The 12040-nt window shown below is 37.6% G+C and overlaps 1 protein-coding gene across 1 annotated transcript in view; it reads left to right on the top strand.

Annotated features, from left to right (window-relative positions):
• Positions 1–9124, top strand: part of TBX20 (T-box transcription factor 20) — a 48532-nt gene extending 39408 nt beyond the window's left edge. The window contains exons 7-8 of the mRNA XM_004385311.1: positions 8361–8473; positions 8784–9124. Of these exons, the coding sequence (XP_004385368.1) occupies positions 8361–8473; positions 8784–9124 (454 nt within the window). The remainder of the gene's footprint in view (positions 1–8360; positions 8474–8783) is intronic.
• The last annotated feature ends 2916 nt before the right edge of the window (positions 9125–12040 follow it).

The following is a 12040-nucleotide window of genomic DNA, read 5'->3' on the forward strand; positions in this document are numbered from 1 at the left end:
TGCCTTGTTAGTCCCGTTTTGTTTTATGGGGCTGTCCACTCCCCGGCTGAATGGTGAACCTTGGAAGTGACTTCACCACTGAGCTAAAAGGGTTCAACGTAACTATTTTTTAATTGCTACTTTTGTTTATAGATTTATAAATAGTTAGAACCATAATAGACTTAGAGAGCATTGATACCAGCCCACTAATTCCCCACCTTCATTTTATAGAAGAAATTGAAGCTCAGATATTGGTAACTGCACAGAAAGAAACCTTGCTTTTATCTCCAGTGAAGTCTTGCTTTGATAAAAACTTGCAAGTATAAAATGAGTGCAATTTGGATTGGTGACCAGATTAAAGTCTGCCTTTTAATAAAATCTGAGGTCAAAAATAATCTGTTTGACAACGAAATGGAAGGGATAGCTTTTGACAGAACTACTTTTTTTTTTTTCAAATTATAGAAGGAGTGACCACAAAATTTCTTTAACTAGCAAACTGTGTTTCTACACTTAAATGTTATTCATTTATCCACAGCTTCTAAGAGGAAACACTTATTTCATAAAACAGTATAAACTGGAAGTGTCAAAAAAAAGTGAGTCTGGTAGTTAGAAGAGTTATTCACAACTGACTTAAAATCGTAAACTAGCCTACTCTTTTCTTCCTTGTGTCCGTCTCTCTTCCTATAGCATGAAAGATTTTTGCTCCCTGCCTTGCAATGCACTGAAGTTTGTTTAGAGGCTGAATAATCAGAACTTTTTATTAGCCTTTCTTCTAGTTGTCCCAGCCATAGAACTTAGGAAACCAAACATAATAGTTTTTGCTTTCTTCCAGTGGTACAATTTACTTATTTAAGTTGCTAATGATAACGTAAAACTAGAAACGTATATTACTACTGGAAGGAAAAATCAGTAGGATTAAGTCAAATAAATAAAAATAAACTAAAGTCTAAAAGCTTTAAAAGATTAATTTAGAGTTAGTTTTTTTCTCAAATGGATTACACAATATATTTCAGTTCTTAAATTAAAATTAATGATTTATAATACATCTCAAATTATATTATCTAAAGTTTTCATTTATTAAGTATTTGTGGAAGTTGCAAATATTGATTGATTATCTTCCAGTAATTTATAACATTATCTGCATGAATCTTAAGAAAAATATTGTGACAAGGAGTTATTTTCAAAGACCCGGTAAGACAAACATGAGAAAACTGATAACTAAGAACAATTTTAAATATTTTGTTTCCTATAAATTAGATTTGGTTTTAAGAGATTTGACATCTTCTCCATGAACACAGTTTTTTCCAGGTCTGTATTTAGGAGAGAGAGTTATAACGTAAATTCAAATAACATTGAATTGTTGTTTAATTTTCTATCTGACATGTACAGTAAAACCTGTGAACGCCAGAACCTGTGTAAGGCAGAAACCTGTCAGAGAAGGAAAAGTCAAATATTTTCCACTAATAGAGAGTGATAGAAAAGTGGTAAAATCGTACCTGTCAATGGCAGGAAACTTGTGGGACCCAGAAAAACAAGGCAGTTCCATCAAGTTCAGCTCTCACAGGTTTCACTGTATATTGTAGGAAGTTTCAATGAAGCATGGCAAATTATAGTGACTGAAAGTCTCGATTTCATCTAAAATGATTATGATTATTTAACCAGACTTTGTAACACATGCTCTTGACAATAATAAAAATGATAATTTGATTTTGTTAATTATATAGCACTGGTTAAGCACTTATTATGTGCTATCTACTTATATAAGTTCCTTATATGTCTGAATTAATTTAATATTAATAATAATCCTAAGAACTAGATTGTATTATTATCCCCACTTTACAGATGAGAAAACTGAGGCCTAGAGTGAAGTAATTTGCTCAAAAGCACACAGGTGGCACTTGACTGAGCAAGGATTCAAGCTCAAGTGGACTAGCTCCTGCTTCCATGCTTCTCACCACTACACTAGAGCAGTGGTTCTCCGGGTGTGATCTCCAGACTGGCAGCATCAGCATCACCTAGGAACACATTGGAAATCACATTCCCAGGCCACACCCCAGACCTACTGAATCAGAGACTCTGGGGTGAGGCCCCATAATCTGTGGTTTGACTAGACCTCCTGATGCTCACTGAAATCTGAGAACCACTGCCTGGAGAAAGAAAGCATGGTTCTTGCCCTGGTCCAGGAGCTTGCAGTTTGGTAGTACAGACAGTTATGTAAACACATAATTACCATCGGGTTAATAAGTTCAGTAAAAGATCAACATACTATTTACAGCATTGGTGCAAAGGAGAGTGGGAGAGGAAAATTAAGGTTTCAATTTTTGAGCATTGAGAAAATTGCACTTTTGTTTCAAAGATGGAGGAAGGGCAGTGTTATGGATTGAAGTGTATCCCCAAAAATATGTGTTGTCAGTCCTAACCTCTATGCCTGTGGTTACAATCCCATTTGGGAGTGAGTTGTCTGTTATGTTAATGAGGCAGGGTTAGCATAGGGTGTGTCTTGAGTCAAACTCTTCCAAAACATAAGAGGAGCAGATTAAGCAAGCTAAGAAGTGGGGGAAGATAGATGCCAAGCTACATGGAGATCTCCAAGGAACCATGAAACAGAAGTTGAAGAGACAAGGACTTTCCCCCAGAGCCCACAGAGAGAGAAAGCCTTTCCCTAGAGCTTCCACGCTGAATTTGGACTTCTAGCCTCTTAAAGTGTGAGAAAATAAATTTCTGTTTGTTAAAGCGATCCACTTGTGGTGTTTCTCTCATAGCAGCACTAGATAACTAAGACAGGAACCAGTTCAAATCCTGGCAGAGTACTTTGATTTTGCTTGTCTAGAGTTCGAACAAATAGTCCAAGTGACTTTCAGTGGTTCTGAGCATTTTGACAGAGGAACATAAGCATTGTAGTTTTCCTCTATCTCGCCCATCTTCTGGCTATGATTGTGCCTCTGATGTGTGTACTATTCTAGAATTGAGACGGTTATGAAGAATTCACAAGTGGTTTTTTTAAAGATTACTTAAGGTAATGGTACTCTTTGTGCCTAGAAAAGTGACTTAGTGTTTAGATGTTAGAAACGTCAACCTTCAATAATGGTCCATTTTAGTTGTCTATTAACTCCAAAGTAAGCCTGCTAAAACTTCAGTTACTTGCTTTGGAATATAACAGAAATGAGCAGTACAAGATATAGCCACAGCTGGTAATACCTAAATCGCTTAACACATTAGCTGAGTCATCCCTCATTTTTCAGGATACAATATTTTTTAGAAATGCTCACCATTAGGCTTCCAAGCTAAACAAATTCTTTGCACTTTTCATTCGGCTGGAAGAGGGATTAGACATAAAGTAAACAACATGGGCTGTCTATTCTTTGTAACGTCTTCGAGGAGATGGCCCTGATATGCACCACTGTTTTCAATCACTTAAAAGGCAATAATTCGATTATGGCATCCTTTATGTAAGAACTGCCATTGCTTTCAGTTCACTTCCAGGCCTGACACAAGTAAATCACTTCGATAAAATCCCTTTTTTTCCCCTCCTAGAGACTAGCGTAAGTAATGATACCAGTGCTCTTCCAAGGACAAAATGAATGTAATGGATGTCTTATAGAAGAGCAAAATGTTTCACAAGGCAGTGATTCACTGTGTTATTTAGAAGATGATTTTTCCTGTGTGTATGTGAAAGATGTTTAAATGATCTTCTACTCCTTTTAAAAATGCGGATACTACTCTTTTCTTACGTGAACTTAAATGCTTGAATTTAGCAACTTTTATGCATCATTGTGGGAAGAGGAAAGCCCTTTAGAAATGCACTATCCATAATTTGGGCCCATTGATGGCCATTCCTTTGTAACTATACAAGGAGAAAATCTTTTCTAGGGTATTGAAGCAAGTTCCTTCCTTCTGTGAAAACAACCACCTAATTCTTTTCTTTTCTCAGTTCATTTTAAATAGTAACAAGAGAACACTCGGCTTAAACTTAAAGGATATCAGCTTGAATGTGTGTTATAGTTGATATTTTGTTAGGAGTTCCTTAGCTCATTGGACTTTCTTTTTGACGACCCAAATTGCCCAAAATACAAAGTCACTCTCTAATATTGTACCTTGTTACGTCCTTGCTAAGTGACATCAGCTGTTAAGGCTGTTGGAGTTCGACATTACCGAAGTGTGAATATATAAAGACAAAAATTGATGAATTAGCATCTCTGTCAAGCCCAATTATCCTTTTGCATATGCCTCCCCACTGGAATCACTTGGAGAGATTTAACAATTACTGAAGCCTGTGTCCCATCCCCCGGAGCCCTGGTGGCACAGTGGTTAAGAGCTCAGCTGCTAACCAAAAGGTTGGCAGTTCAAATCCACCAGCTGCTCCTTGGAAATCCCATGGGGCAGTTCTGCTCTGTCCTATAGGGTCAATTTGAATTGGAATCAACTCAATGGCAACTAGAGATTGTGATTTAATTGGTCAGGGGTGTAGTCTGGACTTTGGAATTTTTAGAAGATTCTCAGGAGGGACTTTGCTTCAGGTAAAAGTTGCTGAGAGAAATTAAAGAAGACATAAATGAGTGGAAGGATATACTGGGTTCGTGGTTAAGATGTCCATTCTTCCCAAATTCATCTGAGGAGTCAATACAATCTCAGTCAAAATTCCAGCAGACTTTTTTGGTAGAAATTGACAAACTAATTCTAAATTGCACATATAAATGTGAAACAACTAGACTAGTCAATAGAATTTTGAAAAAGAAAAACAAAGATAGGGTACAAATACTACCTAATTTCAAGAATTTTTTTTATCGCTGCAATGATCAAAACAGTGTGGTATTGGTGTCACGATCAACAAATACACCAATAAAACAGACGAGAGTCTAGAAATAGATCCACATATGGACAATTGACGTTTTTTATAAAAATGCGAAGATAATTCAGTGAAGAAAGGGTAATCTTTTCAACGAATGGTGCTGTAACAATTGGATGTCCATAAGCAAAAAAATGAACATCAGTTTATAGCTCGCACCATATACAAAAAATTAACTCAAGATGAATTGTAGACATAAACGTAAAATTTAAAACTATAAGACTTCTAGAAAAAAACGTAGGAGAAAACTTTTGTGGTCTTGTGTTAGGCAAAGATTTTTAGATGTAATACCAAAAGCATGATCCATAAAATTGGACTTCATCAAAATTAAAAACCTCTACTCTTTGAAAGATAAAGAAAAGACAAGCCATCGACTGAGAGAAAATATTTGCAAATCATATATCCTACAAGGACTAGTGTTCAGAATATGTAAAGAAATCTCAAAACCTAATTAAAAATTAAGCAAAAGATTTGGACAGTTCACCAAACTAGATATATGGATAGCAAATAAGAACATAAAAAGATGCTCAGCATGTTAGTTATTAGGGAAATGAAAATTATAACTACAGTTAAAAAGATTGACCATAGCAAGTGCTGATGAGAATGTGGAGGAACTAGAGCTCTCATATACTGCTGGTGGGAATGCTAAATGGTACAACCACTTTGGAAAATAGTTTGGTAGTTTCTTTAAAAATTAAGCATACACCTACCATGCATTCTGGTCATTCCACTCCTAAGTATTTGCCCAAGAGAAATGAAAGCATATAGCCATTAAAAAAACAAAACAAAACAAAAAAACTATACATGAATTTTTGGAGCAGCTTTTTTTGTAACATCCCCAAACTGGAAACAATGCAAACGTCCATCAACAGGTGAATGGATAAACTATAATAGATCCATAAAATGGAATACTAATCAGAATAAAAAGGAATGAGTTTTTGATACATGTTCCAACATGGATGAATCTCAAAATAATCATACTGAGTAAATGTATCCAAATGAAAAAAAAATACATAAGGTATGATTCCATTTATATAAAATTCTAGAGAATGTAAACTGATCTGTAGAGACCGAAATCAAGGAAGTGGTTTCCTAGGGAAGGAGGTTAGTGTGAGGTCCAGGGAGGGATTACAAAGGAACATGAGGTAACTTTTGGAGAGGTTAAACATGTTTATTTTGTTTGTGGTGATGGTTTCACTGGTATATACATATGTCAAACTTGCCATATTGTACACTTTAAATATGTGCCGTTTTTAATATGTTAATTATACTTCGATGTAGTTTTTTGTTTGTTTAGAAAAAGCCAGGTGGTTCAAATATATAGACAAGTTTGAGAACCACTGCTCCACTCCCTCAGGTCCCTAGTTCCACTCCACAGAGGCAACCCATTGTATGCATTTTCTTGTGTATCATTTTGGAAATATTACTGTTGGGAAAATAGGAACGCAATCTATCATGCAGCCTTCTGACTTCTACTTGAACTGCCTAATCACAAGCCTTGGGCCCAGGGCATTCCCTGATAATGGAAGCTGGGAACTGAGTTTCTTCTCTCTCCCAATTTCTTATCTTCATCAGGAAGCCTCCCTCCATGTTCTGGGTACACAGTAAACTTTCTGCTGTGTGCACATATATGCCATATGGCACCTGGCCAACCCCATTTCTATATGTGTTCCAGGTGGGGAAGAAATAGGGTCCCTCCCCTGTAGCGTGAGAGGGGTGTGTGCAGAACACCAGCCCTGCCTCGGCTGTGGAAGTGACCCACTGGCCTTAGGGGACCAAAGCCACCATTGAAGCTGACCTTACTCTGTTCTCTATGTGTAAAGCATTGTTCCATCCAATGGCTGTGTGTAAGATGTGCTTTTGTTGGATTCCAGACCTTGGCTCTACAGTTTGGCACTGTGAGCAGGGTCAAAAATTATGCATATACAGGCATATACGAACATACATTGTCCTTTTGTTTTTTTGTTTTTTTTTAAATTTCCAAATGGAAACATACTCTATACACTGTTCTGTAGTTCACTTTTTCTACTTATTGTGTCTGGGGGATAATTCTATATCAATAAATATGGAATGGCCTGATTCTTTTTAACAGCTATACATTAATCCAGTGGATCTGGATTCTGCCTGATCCCAATTATTTTGACTATATGTGGTGGTACTGTATGGTTATTTTAAAATCTTTTGGGAGCAAAGATGTAAACTGAAAGATGGTAGAATTAATTTTTCTTTGGGGCATACCCTTAAACCCTCATACACATGCTGTATAGTATGATTAAATGCTGTCATCTGTGTGAGTGTATAAGCTCTCTAGAAAACCAACTTCACCATGATTTATACAGTATTATTTCACAGAATGTTAGTTTATCTATGTGAAATATTGACAAATGTTGCATTGTGAGACGTTATTATAACATTTTATTTGCTTTCCTTGTCCTCTAAATTTAGTATTTGATTTGTCATTCCTCATTCAACAAGTTTGTTTTTTTTTGTCTTTTGGCGGTTTATTTGGCATTGTTCTTTAAGCCACAGCAATTCAGAAGAAAGGCCTGGCGATCTGCTTCTCAAAGATCATAGCCTTGAAAACCCTGAAAACCCTATGGAGTGCAGGTCTACTCTGCAGCACATGGGGTCACCATGAGTCAGAATAGACTCGACAGCCAATGTTTTTTTTCCAGTAATGAATACTTTGCAAGCTAATTGGTTATGAACTTGCATTTTTGGCAGATATTATTTGACTAAAATCTTGCTGGCTTTTTTAAAGAAAACTTTTTTAACAGCAGCAGGTCAAATTGACCCATGCCAAAATAATTTGTTTTTTAAAGTTCACCTCACTTTTTGATTTATAGTCTATTTTGCTAGTGGTAGACCATCTACAAAGACAATGTAGCAATTTATTTGGGGACCGAAATTCCTTAATGGCCATTTATGTTTCCTTCACAGGTTTTCTGTGAAATTTCCTCTCATAAAGCAGTAAGGGTCTCAAATTCTCCATGATCCAAACTATCCATTTTGTTATAGTCTGTATGCATTTGCTATGTTTGTTAATGAACTTTAGTTTTTTTATGAGTAATAATATTTTAAACTTTTTGCCAACCTTTCTTCAGATATTGAATTGGTGAAGTTTGTATCAGTTGATTGTTTTGTATTCATCACCTGATGAAGTCAGTGAGAAGATTCATCACAGCTTCTTGTAGCAGATTCGTTCACTTACTGTTTTCTTCCCGTCATTAAACTCCATATTCTTGTGGTTAGGTTTCACAGTTTTTTGTTCACCCCTCTGCTCCCTCGTCGTGTGGGATTTCAGAGGCTTGTCTCTACCTTTTCCAGTTGTTTGCTTGAGTTAGTCTCCTGAGCTCATGATTCTAAGGAGTTTCTGGTAGGATAAATGAACATATTTTGAACGTCATCTTTCCCTGAAGTGGTTACCTTGCATCTGAGAAAATGTTGTTACTGCCTAGTAAATTATCCTGAAGACCCTCTCTCTCGGAATACTTAACTTTTTAGTATACTCATGATATGTCACTCTCTAACCCAGGGAAAGTGTGGAGAGCCTGATTCAAAAGCATTCCTATGCCCGCTCACCTATTCGTACCTACGGAGGAGAAGAGGATGTCCTGGGGGATGAGAGTCAGACCACACAAAATCGAGGTAAGACAGCTTCGGGGCTGTGGAACTGCTGGGAGCAAGAGCGCCTGAGGAGAATGGAGGCAGGAAGTTGACGAGGCAGGAAGGCAAGAATTCTACCAACACCAATGCTCCCTTTTCTCTTCCATAGAAGATATAAATGATATCTTCTTATCTGGAAACATAGATTTGCCTCATGGTTGACAAGTTTGTTTCTTTTTTAATTGCAGCTCTGTTAAATATTTTTTGAAAATTAATCTGTCACAGATAACTTCATTCTTAATGTATACGTTGAAATCAAGCTTCCGGGCTAATGAGTTGTTTTTCCTTCCAGGGTCAGCCTTCACAACCTCCGATAATTTGTCTCTCAGCTCCTGGGTATCATCTTCATCCAGTTTTCCTGGATTTCAGCACCCACAGTCCCTGACCGCGCTTGGCACCAGCACAGCATCCATAGCAACACCCATTCCTCATCCCATACAGGGTTCTCTGCCGCCATATAGCCGACTTGGGATGCCTCTGACCCCATCGGCCATTGCCAGCTCCATGCAAGGGAGTGGCCCGACGTTTCCTTCATTCCACATGCCCCGATATCATCACTACTTTCAGCAGGGGCCCTATGCTGCCATCCAAGGACTGCGCCATTCCTCTGCTGTGATGACGCCATTCGTATGACTGTTCTAGAAATAGGGGGATCCAGCCCCAGAATGTGCAAACTGGGTATGGAAATATAGGACAAGGTTGGGTGGTTGGGATGTGGGGTGTTGGAGCAGGAGCTCTCTGAGGACATGGGACCTATTAAAGAGGAGAGCTGGACTCAGAATAAACCTTCTGCAGATGGAATGCACCATGAACCGGGGTCCATCTGTAGTTGGGGAACAGCCGTTAGGTTCAGAAGAGATTCATTGTAAAGTTCTTAGCCAGCCAAGTCTTGCAACTAACAGGATGCCAACTTGCCAGAAAGTGTAATAATGCAGGCCAGATTAATCTTAAGGTGCGTTATTCCTAGCGGTTAAAAAATGCTGTGTTAATGCAGTAATGTATAAAATCAATGTGTACAGGTTTTCATTCTGCTTCCACAGGTTAAGAGAATTTTCCAAGAGGCAATAATGTATCGCATACTAACCATAATGATTAACTTAAGTCAATTTCTCCCTGTAGAAAATGGGAGCTAATAGCGAAATGTTTGTAGTGCTGTAGCTTAAGCATGTTTAGTTTTTCTTTGTGTTAGTTTGCTGGGAAAGGAGCTGAGATAATGCTAGTGTATCCTGTTTTGTGGATGGATAGGTTGTAATTACCTCACAAAATTCCTTTGTAATATTGAAGGGCCAGTACGTGACAAGCTCAGTTTTCACAGTCTTGTCTTCTTTCTTCCTAATTCTCTTCCATGCAAATATTTGCTGTTGATGTAGGAAAAATCTTCCATAGACAATTTTGAAGCAAGAGGCTTATGTGTTACATTGCAAAACTGAAGTTTTATTTTTCTAGGCTGGCATTCTAAATACACTAGTTACTCATTCACAGAGGAACATAGTAGAGCCTATAGTGCATGATGGTACATAAGACTTTCCTTTACTTACAAGCTGCAGTAAAAGGATGGTTGCCCTATTCTGGAAGGAATTTCTCTGCCATGGGTGCCAAAGGCCCCTTCCTTTTTGGTTCAGCTTTGGAAGCGCTTATGGGTGTTAAAATGCACTGGGCCAGGTTCTCTTTTTTGGTAAATTTACTTTGTTGTTAGGTTAGCTGCTGCCACCAATTGACAAGGACTCGTGAATCCTTGTCATAAGGTTATTAGATCACAAATTACTAGATAACAAGGTCCTTTAAGGTTCATATGCTCATGAGGACTTGTGTCCATACATTTAATTTGTCCCATTTTCTTACTGTGTTGCCTTCACTGACTCCTTTACCATCTTTCTAGGTCCATAATATGAAATCCGTGTTAATAGCTCCCTGAAACATTGGCAGTTCTTACAAGTAAATCTGAAGCATCTATCCACTTTATTTTCAATTCCTGCTGTCTTCTTAGACTTTCCTTTAATGTTTATAACAGTAATTAATTGTATTTTAGGTATATATATATAACCTGTATATTTTTGAGTAACATATATCTAAGCATTTACAGTCAGGGTAATACATTTGGCATTTTGTTACCATAATAACAGAGACTCAATCAAGTTAATAGTCTTTCAACTTTAGATATAATGCATTCCAGTTACAGGATGTAACCTGTCTTCTTAGGAAAGCTCCGCAAAACTCTAATTTAATTATTGTATGTAATATTCATTCTACTCTGCTTTGACTGAAAAAGTATTAAATCTGTTAAAAGAGATGGGAAATACTGCTGCTGACAGTACATGTGTATTTGGGCAATATAGTTACCACATCAAACTCCAGTGGGATTTTATTTGATTGTTTTAGTGTTAGGCTTTTCCATATCAAATGCCTTTCTTGGGCATTTCCAGCCTATGAAACAAGGCACAATAGCACAGCCTGTGTATATGATGCCACTGTTGGATTTTGCACTTACCTTTCTCCACTGTATCCCAAAGTTCACTCGTGAAGATGCATACGCTGCATTAACAAAGCATCTCAAAGTCACAAGACAGACCCGGTAGGCTGATTTTTAACTTCTTGCATGTTATGCTATCATATCCACTGGTAATTTGTTTTCAAACAAAGTACAGATGTGCATTTCTTTAAAAAACCAGCCATGAGTAATATGTAAAGTAAATATCCATAGAGCTAGGGGTTTAATATTTAATAGTTGGTGTGTTGCCAGTGCTCGTTTTGCTTAAAGCAGGAATAACAAAAGATGCTATTTTACATTATGCTACTCAGTACCCTGATAAATTACTGGCCTACTGAAGTGAATCCATGTCTGAATTATCTTTTCAAAGAGAGCTAAAGGATATGGTAGTACTGTTCTGACATTTCTCCCAATCTGTGTGTCTCAGAGTAGGTTTGTGTACTTTTTGTTAAGTACAGTTTTGCACAAGTATTTCCTGACTTCATAACTTTATTTTGTAGGTAAGCAATATATGACTATAATAAGTAGAATGCTTAGAGAAAAGCATAGACTAAGATATCAAAGCATAGACTAAGATATCTTGCAAAATCATACCTGAAACTCTAAATTGGATATGTATTTGAAGTATTTGGTATTATCTGAATAAGAGAGAAGAAAAACAAACAAACCAAAAAAACAAACCCATTGCCTTCGAGTCAATTCTGACTCATAGTGACCCTATAGGACAGAATAGAACTGCCCCATAAGGTTTCCAACACTGTCAATCTTTATAGAAGCAGACTACCACGTCTTTCTCCCACGGAGTGGCTGGTGGGTTCGAACTGTTGACCTTTCAGTTAGCAGTTGGGTGCTTTAATCACTGAGCCACCAGGGCTCCTAAAGAGAGGAAGCACAAGTGATATGGAGATTAACCTAGTTAGAGTCACTCTAGCCATGGCAACCAGGGGGTAGATAGGAATTTACCCCACCTGGGCCTTTCTGGGAGTCCCAGGTGGTATAAACAGCGAAAGCACTCACACGCGGCTGCTAACAGAAAAAGGTTGAAGGTTCGAGTCCCACCC

This window comes from Trichechus manatus, unplaced genomic scaffold (genome assembly GCF_000243295.1).
Source record: "Trichechus manatus latirostris isolate Lorelei unplaced genomic scaffold, TriManLat1.0 scaffold00137, whole genome shotgun sequence".
Lineage (NCBI taxonomy): Eukaryota > Metazoa > Chordata > Mammalia > Sirenia > Trichechidae > Trichechus > Trichechus manatus.